At 45.8% G+C, this 17,614-nt stretch overlaps 2 protein-coding genes across 2 annotated transcripts in view; both read right to left on the reverse strand.

Moving 5' to 3' along the window:
- Positions 1-7,646: 7,646 nt before the first annotated feature.
- On the reverse strand, positions 7,647-11,343 carry LOC137284025 (collagen alpha-2(IV) chain-like). The gene is made up of 2 exons (XM_067815685.1): positions 11,256-11,343; positions 7,647-10,693 (listed from the first exon to the last, which is right to left on the reverse strand). The coding sequence occupies exons 1-2, from the start codon at positions 11,341-11,343 to the stop codon at positions 7,647-7,649; spliced, it is 3,135 nt and encodes a 1,044-aa protein (XP_067671786.1).
- Positions 11,344-15,847: 4,504 nt separating this feature from the next.
- LOC137285233 (cadherin-87A-like) overlaps positions 15,848-17,614 on the reverse strand; it is a 43,714-nt gene continuing 41,947 nt past the window's right edge. Inside the window, exon 41 of the mRNA XM_067817528.1 lies at positions 15,848-17,412. Within this exon, the coding sequence (XP_067673629.1) occupies positions 16,648-17,412 (765 nt within the window). The 3' untranslated portion in view covers positions 15,848-16,647. The remainder of the gene's footprint in view (positions 17,413-17,614) is intronic.

Consider the following 17,614-nt stretch of genomic DNA (forward strand, 5'->3'; position numbering starts at 1 on the left):
CCTAACCACAGTTCGTCCCGAGTTGTCTCTGTGTATCCACATACAACTACGGCGTGAGTGAGGGGGTCATCATTTATTAAACCACACCGATGACACAGCCTTGTTTCACACAAGCAAGCTTTGATAACAATGTCTGACTGATGCGTCAAGCAATGACACTGCCCATGCATGATGGACTTCAAGCCAGTGGTGTATCCAGTGGAACTTGTGAAGGCCAGGGTCATCTGCCAGCCGGCTGTTCCACTGTGCCACATGATACTCTCTGACTGACGTCTTCACTATTCTCCTCCACTTCGAACGCCCCAAGAAGGATCCTGATTCTAAGAATTTTTCCAAGTGACCAAATAGAGTAGGTATTTCTTGAGCACCCTGGCTACACCAAGCACATATCCGACCGATGATGACGAGACATTGTGGAAGTAGCACATCAACCAGGATACGAACAGTTTGTGAGGGAGATATTTGTGGTTTCTGTTAAAGAGACCACCCAGAAAACACAACTTCCGGTGATCTATAACTGCCTCTAGGGGCAGCACTCCAAGGAGTCCAAGACAAGTATCAGTTCGAGTGGTACGAGGTAGGTCTTGGAATCATTGACTTAATGATGTGTCTGTAAGATCTTTCCAGCATTAAGATCTCAACTTTGGAAAGGTTAGTCCACAACTCAGACCCGTAGAGGGCTCTGGGAAGAAACACACGGCTTACAACTGTCAGGCTGATGATTGGGTTTGCAAATCGTGGGTAAAACCCACAAGCTGTGAGTGATCTCACGCCGCACCACAAGGAAATGGCAGCTCGCGTCACATGCTCTATGCTTGACATGTTACTTGACAAGACTATTCCAACATGACAGATTGTATCCTTCCATGGTGAGGTTGGTCATACAACTTAACTTCAACCTGCTTTAGTTGTTGAGATCTCGGTCGGTATGGAAAAGTCACTATTTCACTCTTGGTGGTTGACATTACATGTCTCCCGTCATTGCTGTATTCCTCCGAAATCCTAAACATCTCTCTGAGGGCAGAAACCCTTGATGAAATGAGTGCTACATCATCTGCCTGAATGGGAGAAAACACACTTAAGTCCATCACAGCAGCACTGAGAGAGTATTTGGAGCAGGGAGTTTATGTACAGCAGATACAACTTCCCTGACAGCACACCTCCTTGCCTGATGCCCTGCATCATAGGGATGGGCCTAGAATACATTGAGTCAAGGAACACTTGACACCTCATTCCAGTGTACATGTCGTCAAGAACAGTCCACAAGGAACCTTTGATTCCACTCTCGAATAACTTATATTTCAAACCATTGTGCCATACTGTGTCAAAGGCCTTTGATGTATCCAGGAACACAACGTGGATATCCCCCTTTCGCTCGTGGTAATGGTGTATCGTCTCTTGCAGTTGAAGGATGTGTGAAGAGCAGATAACTGAGATTAATATGCCATTTGTTGTGGATGAGGGAAGGTGTCAGTTTGATTTAGACCGCCCAGTCGAGACAGGAGCACCATTTCAAACACCTTGGACAACACAGGGGAGAGTGATATGTCACGGTAAGAGTTCGGATCTTTCTTTGATTTATTACCACCTTTGTACAGAGGCACCAGGATGCTCTCACGCCAAGCTGTCGGGGTATGTCCAGATTCAAGAATGATGTAGAGAGTTGCCAAGTGAAACCTCAGGGTTCTGCCACCATACTTTAGTTGTTCTTATACGATCTTGTCAGCACCGATAGCTTTATTGTTCCGCAGCTTGGTACAGCACTCGGTGACTTCCAATTATGTGAATTTCATTGGTTGTGGATCACGTTCTTCCTTGCATTTATCACGCGTTCTTCCTTGCATCTCCTCAACTAGGGATTGTATCTGCTTACGTAAGGAAGAATTGAAATTGTCTCGGTTTTTGGCAGCATATACATCCTTAAAATGGCTAGCCCAAGCATCAAATATGGCTTCTGGATCACTGTGCGCTGATCCTTGATACAATATCGGGGAAAGTGTTGACTTGTGGCCCCCTCTGATTGACCGCACACGATTCCAAAAGGTTCGGATATCAAGGTCATGGGATTGTTCGAGTTCTTGGAAAGTCTGTGAGATGTGGTTTTCACTTGCTCGTCTCATGTGCTTCCTGAACTCAGATTTTGCTGCTTTGTAATCTCTGTAGGACGTGTATGCAGAGCCACGAAGTTTGCCTTCAGCAAGCCAAACAGAGCGCATAGAAGTCACGTGATTATGAGAATCATTCACGATTTTGTTCCAGTATGGCTTCAGAAATGACCTGAATGATTTCATTGATAGTGTCTCCCTGCTGGCATGCAAGATAGTACATGTTATTGCTGAATAATATTCATCAATGTCAATCAGTTCACAATCGTCTACGGGAGGTTTAATAGTCCACATCAGATGGGAGACCGCAAAGGTATAATCCTTCAACCTGTCCTGGCTTCTCGCTTTTTCCCAGGAGACAACTCCACATTCCTCTCGCCAGAGTCTCGGTACAGGTGATGGCAGGGACAAGGGGCAGATGACTGGGTTGTGGTCAGACACACTGAAGGGGGCATCGTCTAGGATATGGGCAAATAAAACATCACTCAGGGTCGACTCAGGTAACAAGATATGGTCAATCATAGTGCGTGGTCCATCTTGATAAGAGCAGAAGGTCCAGATTGGACCTGAACAGAGGTCTAGAGTGTTCACTGAAGTAAGGCCTGACCTTTGAATTGTCTCGTTCATTCTCCTTGATGGGACATTTTCTGTGAATCTATAATGAGCAGATTTGACTTTTGTATTTAGATCCCCCATGATAATTACTTCACCCAGTTCTGAGTAGGCTGCATATATAGTATTCCCAGAAATTATTGAGAATCATGTTGCGTCATGTAACTCATTACGTTTATTAACTTCTGGCGTTTTACTTACATAAACATGTTAAAACATCATCCTTTTACAGTCTCAGTCTTGTTTTAGTACTTTGTTAGACCTCCTCGCTCAGCAATGCATGCCTGAATACGCCTAGGCACACTACCCATCAAAGTTTGTAGGTGATCGTGTGACAGGGTATCCCAATATTGGACCACCTCGGCCTTCATATCTTCAATATTTCTCAGTCCCATTTGGTTTATTCTGTCCTTCATGACTCCCCACATAATCTCAATTGGGTTTAGGTCTGGGCTGTAACTAGGCCAGTCTAAAACTTGAACATTTTCGCCCGACAACCACTATTTTGTGTAGCGCGCAGTGTTTTTTGGGTCATTATCATGCTGGAAAATCCAATCATCTTCATACAATGTTTGTGCTGTCGGAAGAAGGTGACCATTTAGAATGTCAACGTATCTTTCTTTTGTCAAGTTTCCCGTGAAAACACACAATGGCGTCACTCCGCGAGCCGATATGCCACCCCACATGTGAAACTTCGGGCTATGTTTTGGTCGCTGGTAGATAGGTTTGACAGTATCTTTGGTCCAAATTTTCACACAATTAGGGAAAAGCCAAACAGAACTTTCATCCGAAAAGAAAACATTATCCCAATCTTGATTTTCATGAGCCCGACACCAGTTTAAACGTTTTTCCTTTTGTGCATCTTTCATCAACGGCGAGGGAATTCCACGTTTTTTCACCCAATTAAGTCTCTGTAATTCCTGCCTAACTGTTTCATTGCATACCTGAGGACTTCCTCTGCTAATCATTTCATTTCTGATGTTCTCAACACTTTTCAATTTGCCCCTTACTCACAATCGGCCCAAGTCTTCGGCGATCCACAACACTGAATTTCCTAGGCCGACATGCCCCTGCTTTGTGCTCTATCCCGGTTCCTGTTTGAATATTCTTCAAAGTTCTGTATACTGTAGACAGAGGGATACCATGCCTACAAGCTAAGACTTTAGCATCAGCCTCACCCCTTTCAAAATCATCTAGAATGAGCTTTCTTTTCTCTCTTGCTGTAAATTCTGCCATGTCAACACAGGAAGCCGTCTGCTCAGACAAGGGAGATAACTCTTGACGTAATGAGCTGCCTTCTAAGCCTTCAAGAGTTGTCTCCCTTATTTAGTATGCTTAGTGCATAGTGAAAGTGCCCTTTTTCCAATCTTAGCATCATTAGATAAAAACCAAAGATTTTCTCAATAATTTCTGGGAACACTGTATGTCATTGACAATGTCAAGACAAGTAAAGAACAACTCATTAGGTCTAGTCACAGCCGGTAGGTACACATTAAATATGTATAAAGGTGTGCATCCAGGAACGTGAATCTCAACTCCAGCAAAGAAGTTATGGTCACTGGGTATCTCCTCATAATAACACTGGAATCACTTAGATATAAGCAAAGCTACACCACCTCTAGATGCAAAAAAAACCCCAGTAGGCAATAGTTGACCATCTCCGAAACATCTGGCAAATACTAAGTATGGATCAGCAGTTTGTGTTCATAAATGGATGTTATGATAACCGAGCTGATGTTCACTCAGTCCACAAATGTCCACATCATACTGTGTGAGGCATGATTTGAGATAGGGCACACTGGTTGAGACACCCCGACAGTTCCAGCACATGAGAGTAATCCTATCAACTCCCATCATTATGCAGCTTTGCTGTTGTACATCTGTGACCTCGGTATCCATTTCAACAAGTTTCCTCTGAGTGAAAGGGACATTCACCTGCGCTGAAGTCGTGTGTCTGAATTTGTTGTTCAGAATTCTCACTAAAGACGCCCTGATATTGCGCTTCATTAAGTAGTCTCTAATGTCAGACTCCTTTGCATCCATGTGGATCCGTCCAATGAAGAAACGGGCAACTCGTTGCCTGGGAGGTGCTGCTCTGAAATTACCATCCGGTGAGTTAATTGTTTGACCGTTGACCGTACGGCTCCATTCACGGTCCACGTCAACCGTTATCTTTAAGTCAGGACATACTAGTAGGTCCTTGACGGTGTTCTGTCCATTACAGGATCCAGAAAACTGTAACTCAATGTCTGGTCTAAGTATCTTCTCACTACTACCATGAATCGGTAAACCAAGTGATTCACTCAGTTCTGATATAGAACTCACTACTGGCACACTCAGTGTTGCAGTTGCTATTATGGACCGGTGTTATAGTTGACTGGCTGATGCTAACTGTTCCACACGGGTCGCTCACAGCATGATCGCCGATGTGTTCCTCGACCCGTACGTTGTCACGTGCTACACCGTTACCGTTAGCCACTGAGGCACTGCCAGCCTGTGTGGGGCACGTGCTACACCGTTACCGTTAGCCGCTGAGGCACTGTCAGCCTGTGTGGGGCACGTGCTACACCGTTACCGTTAGCTGCTGGGGCACTGTCAGCCTGTGTGTAGCACGTGCTACACCGTTACCGTTAGCCGCTGAGGCACTGCCAGCCTGTGTGGGGCACGTGCTACACCGTTACCGTTAGCCGCTGAGGCACTGTCAGCCTGTGTGGGGCACGTGCTACACCGTTACCGTTAGCCGCTGAGGCACTGTGAGACTGTGTGGGGCACGTGCTACACCGTTACCGTTAGCCGCTGAGGCACTGTCAGCCTGTGTGGGGCACGTGCTACACCGTTACCGTTAGCCGCTGAGGCACTGTCAGCCTGTGTGGGGCACGTGCTATACCGTTACCGTTAGCCACTGAGGCACTGTCAGCCTGTGTGGGGCACGTGCTACACCGTTACCGTTAGCCGCTGGGGCACTGTCAGCCTGTGTGGGGCACGTGCTACACCGCTACCGTTAGCCGCTGGGGCACTGTCAGCCTGTGTGGGGCACGTGCTACACTGTTACCGTTAGCCGCCGAGGCACTGTCAGCCTGTGTGGGGCACATGCGATTACGATTGTCCCGGTTGTTCATTGACGCTCTCACGTCAGCCTGCGTCGATACAACACTGTGACACTCAGTGATACTGTTAGCACGTGTTTGCCCATCACCCGGATTGTGAACATTGTCACCAAGACTTAAATGTTCCATCAACGATTGACTTACATCATCACGTGTGTGACTAGCTTCATTATCGACGGGTATACAAGTCATCGTAGCTGACAACCTATTATTGTGCTTCAGACCAGAGAGTTCACGACGCAGTGTCTCAATTACCTCTGCTTGTGAGTTAATCTGTTCTCGCAGTTCCCGAATTTGCTTTGTAAATATATTGACATCTTGAGCATATTCCTTTCTCAGTAAAACCATGTCCCTGTCAAATCTAGCTACATGAATCTTCAGGTTAGCAACTTGCAACATGACAGCTTTAATACCTCCGATTACACGATGCCATTTAGAAAGTGGTCAAATGCAACATATGTCATATTTGGGATTTCACTTTCTTAGTAAAGTACAAATTCTAGTACTTTTTTCGGTCGAGTCCCTTCCGGGATTCGAACCCGCACCCTCAGAGTCAGGCACCTAATCGCCAGCACACAAAGTCAGCCGCCTAGCCCGCTCAGCCACCGCGACTTCCACTGCGACTTCTGAAGCGACTTGTGGAAGTCGCGGTGGCTGAGCGGGCTAGGCGGCTGACTTTGTGTGCTGGCGATTAGGTGCCTGACTCTGAGGGTGCGGGTTCGAATCCCGGAAGGGACTCGACCGAAAAAAAGTACTAGAATTTGTACTTTACTAAGAAAGTGAAATCCCAAATATGACATATGTTTAATACCTCCGTTTGTCTCTCCCTGTTCACATCTCTTGTCCCACGTGGTACACAATATGTCATTCAGTTCAATTGCAAATTCACCATGACATGCTCTTAATAAATAGTAGCAGCCATTTGCAAGTTTGAATTGCAGAGATTCACCTGATTTTCGTCTCTTCTTCATGCGTCTCTTTAGACCACTTTTCGAGTATGGAAAACCTTCCTGTTTCGTGGCCCCTTTTAGAAGTATTAATCTTGTTGATTCTAATTCACTGATATCACCATTTAATATATCTAGAGTAGTTGAAATAAAGATGTCCTTTAGACAGTCCGGTGACTCACGTGTACAGAATAGCGATATGAAGTCTAGAGACTCGTTACGTAACATACAGTTCAACTCACCGGGTGTATCGCCATGTTGACCGTCGTTGTACTCGCCGTCTTGCCGGGACTTCCATCACACATATCCCCAACAACTCTTACTTATCTCATTTACACGGATGACACCAAGCTCCTTGCCAAAGGAGAAGTCAGTTTAAAAGAATGGATTCTCCTTGCAGAGTCATTTTATCTTGAAGGAGCTCGGAGTAACGTTTATGTCCTTGAATGAACGAATGCATCGCAGACCTCTCAGATTGCCATTGACAACATCACGCGGGTCCGACTATGAGAAGTCACCCCATACCATAACGCTTTCTTCGGCAAACTGTCGACGTTGAACCGTCTGTAACCCTTGTTCTGATCTCTGAGCTGTTCAAGATGCAACCTCCACTCGTTACTGGACAAAATACCACCCCAAATGTGTCTCTTGTACCTTTGATGCTTTCTGCACCAGGCAAGATATGCCTGTAGGTGGCGTTGGAGCAAAATTGGACCGGATAATGTCCTCCTTCTGTCAGTTCGGTACAGTTTAGAAACTGATAAACTAAACCAAGAATGGTCCAAGCACTTAAATTGACTGTCTGGAATCAATTCCTTCGATGGGTCATTTGAATGTGGTTTTCTGCTCTCTGAGACAAATGTCTCCAGTTCCTGTTACATGCATGTTAAAAATGTCATGGCCACTTCATTTTGAGCAGTTTCAGCAACGTCGCCGGGGATTGACGCGAGCGCAGTTCCAGCAATGTCGCCGGGGATTGAAGGAAGCGCAGTTTCAGCAATGTCGCCTGAGATTGAAGCAAGCGCAGTGTCAACAATGTAGCCGGGGATTGACGCGAGCGCAGTTCCAACAATGTCGCCGAGGACAGACGCAAGCGCAGTTCCAGCAATGTCACCGGGGATTGAAGCAAGCGCAGTTTCAGCCATGTCGCCTGAGATTGAAGCAAGCGCAGTTTCAGCAATGTCGCCGGGGACAGGTGCAAGCGCAGTTCCAGCAATGTCGCCGGGGATTGAAGGAAGCGCAGTTTCAGCAATGTCACCGGGGATTGACGCAAGCGCAGTGTCAGCAATGTCGCCGGGGATTGACGCGAGCTCAGTTCCAGCAATGTCACCGGGGATTGACACAAGCGCAGTGTCAGCAATGTCGCCGGGGATTGAAGGAAGCGCAGTGTCAGCAATGTCGCCGGGGATTGACGCAAGTGCAGTGTCAACAATGTCGCCGGGGATTGAAGCAAGCGCAGTTCCAGCAATGTCACCGGGGATTGAAGGAAGCGCAGTTTCAGCAATGTCGCCGGGGATTGAAGGAAGCGCAGTGTCAGCAATGTCGACGGGTTTTGACGCAAGTGCAGTGTCAACAATGTCGCCGGGGATTGACGCAAGCGCAGTTTCAGCAATGTTGCCGGGGATTGAAGCAAGCGCAGTGTCAACAATGTCACCGGGGATTGAAGCAAGCGCAGTTTCAGCAGTGTCGCCGGGGATTGACGCAAGCGCAGTTTCAGCAATGTCGCCTGAGATTGAAGGAAGCGCAGTGTCGGCAATGTTGCCGGGGATTGACACAAGCGCAGTTTCAGCAATGTCGCCGGGGATTGAAGCAAGCGCAGTGTCAACAATGTCACCGGGGATTGAAGGAAGCGGAGTTTCAGCAATGTCACCGGGGATTGACACAAGCGCAGTTTCAGCAATGTCGTCGGGCATTGAAGGAAGCGCAGTTTCAGCAATGTTGTCGGGGATTGACACAAGCGCAGTTTCAGCAATGTCGCCGGGGATTGACGCAAGTGCAGTTTGAACAATGTCGCCGGGGATTGAAGGAGGCGCAGTGTCAGCAATGTCACCGGGGATTGAAGGAAGCGCAGTTTCAGCAATGTTGTAGGGGATTGACGCAAGCGCAGTTTCAGCAATGTCACCGGGGATTGACACAAGTGCAGTTTCAGCAATGTCGTCGGGGATTGAAGGAAGCGCAGTTTCAGCAATGTTGCTGGGGATTGACACAAGCGCAGTTTCAGCAATGTTGCCGGGGATTGAAGCAAGCGCAGTTTCAGCAATGTCGCTGGGGATTGAAGCAAGCGCAGTTTGAGCAATGTCGCCGGGGATTGACGCAAGCGCAGTGTCAGCAATGTCGCCGGGGATTGAAGCAAGCGCAGTTTCAGCAATGTCACCGGAGATTGAAGCAAGCGCAGTGTCAACAATGTCGCCGGGGATTGAAGGAAGCGCAGTTTCAGCAATGTCGACGGGGATTGACGCAAGCGCAGTGTCAGCAATGTCGCCGGGGATTGAAGCAAGCGCAGTTTCAGCAATGTCACCGGGGATTGAAGCAAGCGCAGTGTCAACAATGTCACCGGGGATTGAAGGAAGCGCAGTTTCAGCAGTGTCGCCGGGGATTGACACAAGCGCAGTTTCAGCAATGTCGCCTGAGATTGAAGGAAGCGCAGTGTCGGCAATGTCACCGGGGATTGACACAAGCGCAGTTTCAGCAATGTTGCCGGGGATTGACACAAGCGCAGTTTCAGCAATGTCGCCGGGGATTGAAGGAAGCGCAGTTTCAGCAATGTTGCAGGGGATTGAAGGAAGCGCAGTGTCAGCAATGTCGCCGGGGATTGAAGCAAGCGCAGTTTCAGCAATGTCGCTGGGGATTGAAGGAAGCGCAGTTTCAGCAATGTCGTCGGGGATTGAAGGAAGCGCAGTTTCAGCAATGTCACCGGGGATTGACACAAGCGCAGTTTCAGCAATGTTGCCGGGGATTGAAGGAAGTGCAGTTTCAGCAATGTCGCTGGAGATTGACGCAAGCGCAGTGTCAGCAATGTCGCCGGGGATTGACGCAAGCGCAGTGTCAGCAATGTTGTAGGGGATTGAAGCAAGCGCAGTTTCAGCAATGTCACCGGGGATTGAAGCAAGCGCAGTTTCAGCAATGTCGCCGGGGATTGAAGCAAGCGCAGTTTCAGCAATGTTGCCGGGGATTGAAGCAAGCGCAGTTTCAGCAATGTCACCGGGGATTGACACAAGCGCAGTGTCAACAATGTGGACGGGGATTGACACAAACGCAGTGTCAGCAATGTCGCCGGGGATTGAAGCAAGCGCAGTTTCAGCAATGTCGCCTGAGATTGAAGGAAGCGCAGTGTCGGCAATGTCACCGGGGATTGACACAAGCGCAGTTTCAGCAATGTCACCGGGGATTGAAGGAAGCGCAGTTTCAGCAATGTCACCGGGAATTGAAGCAAGCGCAGTTTCAGCAATGTCGCCGGGGATTGAAGGAAGCGCAGTTGAAACAATGTCGCCGGGGATTGAAGCAAGCGCAGTGTCAGCAATGTCGCCGGGGATTGAAGCAAGCGCAGTGTCAGCAATGTCGCCGGGGATTGACGCAAGCGCAGTTTCAGCAGTGTCGCCGGGGATTGAAGGAAGCGCAGTGTCAGCAATGTCTCCGGGGATTGAAGCAAGCGCAGTGTCAACAATGTCGCCGGGGATTGAAGGAAGCGCAGTTTCAGCAGTGTCGCCGGGGATTGACACAAGCGCAGTTTCAGCAATGTCGCCTGAGATTGAAGGAAGTGCAGTGTCGGCAATGTCACCGGGGATTGACACAAGCGCAGTTTCAGCAATGTCACCGGGGATTGAAGGAAGCGCAGTTTCAGCAATGTCGCTGGGGATTGAAGCAAGCGCAGTTTCAGCAGTGTCTCCGGGGATTGACGCAAGCGCAGTTTCAGCAATGTCACCTGAGATTGAAGGAAGCGCAGTTTCAGCAATGTTGCTGGGGATTGAAGGAAGCGCAGTTTCAGCAATGTCACCGGGGATTGAAGCAAGCGCAGTTTCAGCAATGTCACCGGGGATTGAAGGAAGCACAGTGTCAACAATGTCACCGGGGATTGAAGGAAGCGCAGTGTCAGCAGTGTCGCCGGGGATTGACACAAGCGCAGTTTAGGTTAAAATTAATGTGTTTTTCACAACATCAAGACATGAGAATAATCGACTGTTCTTCATTTTTAAGGATCAGATGTGTGAACTTCAGGTGTCAAAGGGGCGACACGTGAAAAGTGAGTTCACTGTGTACAACATGCATGGGATACGTGACATCAAGTTCCATGCAAAGTGCTGTGCTACATCCTTACTTAGGGTTATTTTTAACTGTTCAAATAACTTGTAGTTTATGCTGTTTCCAGTTATGCACAGGTACTTTTTCCCGTTAGTACCAAGGTTCACTGTTAAACTGCTGATGGTACAGCGCGAGATAATCGGAAGGCATCGTTTACATGTTGACCATACCCAATATAGACGCACATGCTTGAGCTGAAGTGAGGTTTAACAGCTCTGGAAACGCGTCCAGCTTCTTGGGGATGACCCAGGTTGAAACCATGTGTCGATACATCCTCGATATCTCCAGGACATACGTTCCGATGCGTCTCCGCTATAGATAGTGGAGACTTATAGATAGTGGAGACTTATCGGAACGTATACACTGGAGATATCGAGGATAGTGTCGATAGGAAATCATGATATCAGCTTTGCCAAAGGTTTTAATGCATAAAATGGGCTTCCCACCCATGTAAATTGGAAAGCAGATCGTATGCCATACAAGCAACTGAATAACAACTGCGTGCGGCGGAAAAAACAATATCCCATCACGGCAAGATTTGTAGTGCACACAGACACACGGTGACACTATAAGTAGTGCGAAATTTTGTATTGTCAGTCATTCATGGGTCAGTTTTGTTGTGGCGAGACGAGGTCATGCCTTGGTTTCTTCCATACTGACTTTCAAATTGGAATACGCGCATGTATGGTGTACAACCCTGCTTTTGGTGTCCAGACTTCTCTATTCTAGTCTGTCGTGCAGTAAACATATGCTCACGTATATTTCTAGTGACTAAATTAGTTCAGCCCCACAAAACACAGAAAGACTCTTGGTTATTGTTTTAATGAGAGAAAGGCATTTCCCTCTTTTTCAGGACATGTGGATTGATTTATATTGACTACGTGTCTTTGTTCTTTTAGGCTTGAATCCAGGGCGGGATTCGAACCCACGTCAATGTGACTTTAGCACACTTTATTTGTGTAAAAAACAAACAAAAAATCATTTCAGAGAATACATGTTAGTCTAACTTCAGAGTTTATATTGATACGTGTGGTTGGTTTACAATGACGTTTTGATGAATTAAGGAGAGTTTCGTTTTAATGGTTTATGACTTTATGCAAGGTCATTTGACCTTATCCACAGCACAGACACTTGTGCTTTGAAATGGCCGCCTGAAATGATTAATATATAATTCATAATGGTCTTGGCAATATATCTGCGCAAAGGACTGCTCCTTTGCTTATGAGACAGACTGCAGTGGCGAGGACGCACGTTCCAGATGAGAACTACATTTTCTATTTTTTTTCAAGAAGCAGGCACCTAGTTTATTTATTTGAACAAACATGAGCTGTGTGTTTTCCTCTCAGTCGACGTAAAAACAAATGGTACTCCTCTTACATCATATATATATGAGAGAGAGAGAGAGAGAGAGAGAGAGAGAGAGAGAGAGAGAGAGAGAGAGAGAGAGAGAGAGAGAGAGAGAGAGAGAGAGAGAGAGAGAGTGTGTTTGTCTTTGCAAGTGTGTGAGGTCTCTGGTATTCGGTTAACTTCAGTATCTATCCAACATCCTGGACGAGACCTATAGTCGTTACATCATGCTTGTGGTTCATAGATCAGACGAATCAGCCCCCAGTACCGTGTCCGAATTAGAGGGGTTTCACTTTACACGTTTCAGCACAGTGTTCCTTAGTGTTTGCAACACACTCGCTATACACGTATATGTCTATTTGTTGTTTACGGAGCTACCCCAGTCACCTATTTCTTCTGACAATTCTGACAGAAAGGAATAGAGCACAGTGGGCCTTTCGGCACTGACTACCACGGTTAACAGAACGCAAGCAAATCCTTCAACAATAACCAGGCTGACTGATGTGAAAGTAAATGCATGTTCAGGGAGCAAATGAGACATTCACAAGACAGCAACAGTAATACGGCCAAAGACGTATAGAAACGCCGTGCACAAAGAAATGTATTTTGAAAGTTAGCACTAGAGTAGCTGGTTTAACGCTACGGCATTTAGGGTATAAAAGGAATTCTCCTACCACCAGTTCTCTCACAAACTCTCACAAAGAATACTGGGCGTTTATATGCAAGCTTTTCTTGAAGTATCTAACGCGCTTGTTTGTATTGCTTTATTGCCGAGTGAATTGTGTTTGCTGGCTTATTGGATGTACATGGGGACTTGCACAGTTGGTACGAAGGGGATTACGTTTCGTTTCAACATGTGAGATTCTGGTTCAGATTCTTTGTTTTTCCCAGTTAACGATTTAACTGACTGTATGACATGGATGGGGAGACATGGGCAGTGTTCCTTGGAGTAATACTCGGAGAGTTGGGTGCAGTCTGGATTAACTGACTACAGTAAGGTAAGTACATTTACCATTGTGCTATATACAGAGGCGGGGGTGAGTGAGGTAGAAGTTGGCAAGCATTTAATGTAGAACAGACATTATGGATAACAACTTCAAGTCTTGTATTTCGTGAGTGCAACGTTTCGATAGAGATCCATGTACAGTTGTCAGTCTGTGTCGAAACGTCGCACAGTTGTCAGTCTATGTCGAAACGTCGCACAGTTGTCAGTCTGTGTCGAAACGTCGCACAGTTGTCAGTCTGTGTCGAAACGTCGCACAGTTGTCAGTCTGTGTCGAAACGTCGCACTCACGAAATAAAAGTTGTTATCCATAAGGTTTGTTCAATATTGTAACTGGTCATTTTAGTATTTAGGGGGAGTTTTAGCGATCACAGTCCTGTTCAGGACATGTATTGCTGTACTGGGCGTTAGTTTGAACCCAGAGACTGTCTCAGGTACTGTATTAATGCTCTTCATAATTTATTTCGACCGCCAGTCATACGCTCGTTACAGTATTAATGGTTATTTTAGACGTGACGTTTGAAAGGAGTACGGCATTAAGCTGGTACAGTGTGGTCTGGATCTATTACCTATACTAGAGAACAGTGGTTAGTCACTGAAACCATGTCATCCGTCTTTTTCAAAAGTGTTAGTTATCACTACCATCACCATCCCCTCCCCATAGCAATAAATTGTGAGCAGTCCATATTTTCTTGTGCAAATGACAACTAATGAACAAACACTATCATAAGTTCTCATTGACTATTATCGAAGAAGTTTTGTCAACGTTTGAACAAAGTTTCTTCATTGCAGTGCGGCCTGTGGTTGGTTAAATTCACCGTCAGTTTTCTTTGCGTTAATTATGCAGTACACGTGTAAGAAAGTGATACATCATGCACCCTTCCTAATGTACATAGGAACAGATATATGTTACTGACCCATGATTCTCCTACCCCGAGACCAACATGGTTCAAAAGGTAAACCCTTACTTGGTCTGAAAGCATTGTGCTGATTTCACTTATATGTGCCAGGCTGTCAACTGTCAACCCATGTAAATCTGACTGTCGGTCCCTGTCGCTTCTGCTCACAGTTTTCTGGTGCTTCAGTGGATGGTGAGCATCGAGTCATGTTCTTTGTTTTTGGACTCGCATTCTTTACCTGATACATCTCTTGGTGTCACGAAAGGCGTTCCAATGGTACTTGGAACGGTAATGCTGCCAGATTAATGGTAGAATCATGGCAGTTTGGATGTAACGTTACGTCTGTCGTTGAACATGCATGTTGTTGTGATAAGTTGAGTAATTATGAAACTGAGTCTAATATACAATCTGCTGTAATACATTGCGTCCTTCAATGCGACTGGGTCCTTCTGGAGACAGGTGAATCTCCCGTTCATAACATTCCGGTAGAACTAATGTAAAGCGAGTTCTCCGAACCTTTTCAGTCTGGACATCAGTGAGGATGTTTAAGATTCAGACTTTTCAATCTTCAAAAGGTAAACGGCACTCTGGGAAGCAAGACGCTTCAGTTGTGGAAGTGGTTGATCCACTTCCGGGGGTACGGTGGGCGAGCTGGCTAAAGCACCAGGCTAGTGATCCAGCGAGGTTTCGGTTTCGGGTTCGAGCCCACCTGTGACCGGTGTAAAAACCTTGGAGTCAACTTTGTGTGCAGACTCTTTCAGTGTTGTCACAACCCCTAGTGTACAGTACACAACCCTGTGCACTTAAAAGAACCCACGAATCCGTTGGTATATGACCAGATGGTGACCACATGAACACGTGCATACACCTAGTTGCGGGTACAGCAACGTGCAGTAAACTTGGACAAAGTGCTGTGACTATGTGTCCCAGTCCACCCAGCTGTCAATTGGGTACCTCGCTAGGATGAGAGAGCCACAATAAACTCGGTGCGCCTAGTGGCAGCAAGAGTTGTATACTACTCAGGAGTATTCTATATCTTGATCCTTCCCATTCCAAACTGCTCAATGCCATCATTACCTTAACTGAGCAGTTGGACATGTAAGATCATCCTCCATCTTCACCAAAGCACAAAGACTCAGACTCTAGAGTGCCTCAACCCCAATTCTCCCTGCTATTGCAGTAATACTAACATGTCACAAGTTCAGTTAACACATTGAAAGGAATGTTTCAAAAGTATTGAGTACCCCTTGAAGGGTCTTTGGACATTGTGATGTTGTATATACTGAAAGTGTAAGGAGTGCCTTTTTGCAGTACAAAAACAAGCATTGAACACATGGGTGCCGTTTGGTGAGAACACTGTATGTCACTACTTGTCCTGCTTACAACCTTTCATGTGAATTCAGAAGTTGGTGTACATATTGTCAAGTTGTATGTGATGGGATTCTTTAGTCTCTACAGTTTAAGTCATCTTGTACCTTCACCTGTCTCTGACTGGCAGTGCTTGTTAAAAGCAAGTGGGACCATAAAGTACTTTTAGTGCTTTATTCTATCAAAAATATCTTTCATACATACATATATATATATATATATCAAAACCTTATAAAACATCTGACAGAATTAGTTTTCAGTACAACACTAGAAACTCTCGGCTGCATCCCAGCTAAATGACATGGGTGAAAAATAGCACATTTCAAGATACTGAACCTGTAACTACAGATGACAACTGCAGCATAATTACATCTCCTCACTTTCATGAATGAAATAAAACACATAATAAAAACAAAATATGTTTTGATTAGTTTTGATGCAAAATAATTTGCAGACTGAAATTTGATTATGTAAAAAAAATGATTGAAATAAATGCCATAAATGAAGACTCATTTGGCTATAACTTCAACACAAATATTCCATCATATATCACAGATTAAATACACTATTTGTACAGATATAGGAACATTATGTAAATACATACACATTGGTATAAGATACAGATTAACAGGTCCCTGTCCATGGAGCACATGAAGAAATCAAAACCAATTCCAAAAAAAGACAAAAAAAAAAGACCTGAAACTCATTAAGAAAGTGAACTATAACTAATGGCTTGACAGGAAACTTTTGTTTACTTTTTGTATCAAAGTACATGTATAAACTACATTGCACTGTATTGTATTCAAATCTTCCTCCACTGTAGGAACTCCACAGCTGTGAGACTTGGTGACCTTCCATATATTACAATATGTACATTGGTAATGACCACTACAGCTTACCCTGCTACTCTTAGTATCTGCTAAGCATGTTATATGCCACACTGGTTCTATACAATGGTGGCTACATCATATCTGTGGCCACATTGTCATCGTCTTGCTGCAGGGAAGGTAGCTCGATTTGCTTCTGCTGAGAGGTGGGACTCGCAGGAGGGCTGTATCCTGTGGGAGGGCTAACATGGGTGGTAGATAGTGGTGTGTCATCCTTGACTTCAACCACTACTTCCTCAATGCCTTCTGTGGGATATACTTCTGGGATAGGCTGGAAGGTTGTTGGTGGCTCTGCGTCAGGAATGTACACAGTTTCAACTGGTTCAGGACTGGGTATATAGTTGTCCTCAGGGTCAGGATCAGGAATGTAGACAGTTTGGGGCTCAGGATCAGGAATGTAGACAGCTTGGGGTTCGGGGTCAGGAATGTAAACAGCTTGGGGTTCGGGGTCAGGAATGTAGACAGCTTGGGGTTCAGGATCTATGTGTTGGGTTATGATCTGAGGGACATTTATGACTTGAGGTTCAGGGTCCGGGTAGATCTCTGTTACAATAACAGGCCCTGGTTCGTGGGACTGCAGGACAGGTGGTTCATCCTCCACCACTGTGGTCTCTATGACGGGCACTGGACCCTCATAGCTGGGTTGAGCTGGTTCAGTGAATGACTGAGATATCACGATGGGAGCAGCTACTGGAAGGACATCGTCACTTGGAGGTCGTTTTTTCTGCACCACAGCATAGTCGTCGTTAGGGTTGGGTATAGGAATGGGTGCCCGAACAGGTTCTTCCTCTCTATAGAAGGCTTTGTTGTCATACACAGGACTGATATCCTTCACAGGCTGTGATAAATGCAGAAATGTGGGTGTTTAAATAAGAATTGATAATAAACATCTGCATGATCACTGAAATAGCAGCCCTGCACTAGACACAGATATCTCAGCAAGCCTCCAACTCATTGATACTATGTGATATCATGTCATCCCTGCATTTTTGATGCTTACATTAAAGTCTAATAATAAATGACAGTAGGAGGACACCAAA

The sequence above is a fragment of the Haliotis asinina genome, chromosome 5, assembly GCF_037392515.1.
Source record: "Haliotis asinina isolate JCU_RB_2024 chromosome 5, JCU_Hal_asi_v2, whole genome shotgun sequence".
NCBI classification, from domain to species: Eukaryota; Metazoa; Mollusca; class Gastropoda; order Lepetellida; family Haliotidae; genus Haliotis; species Haliotis asinina.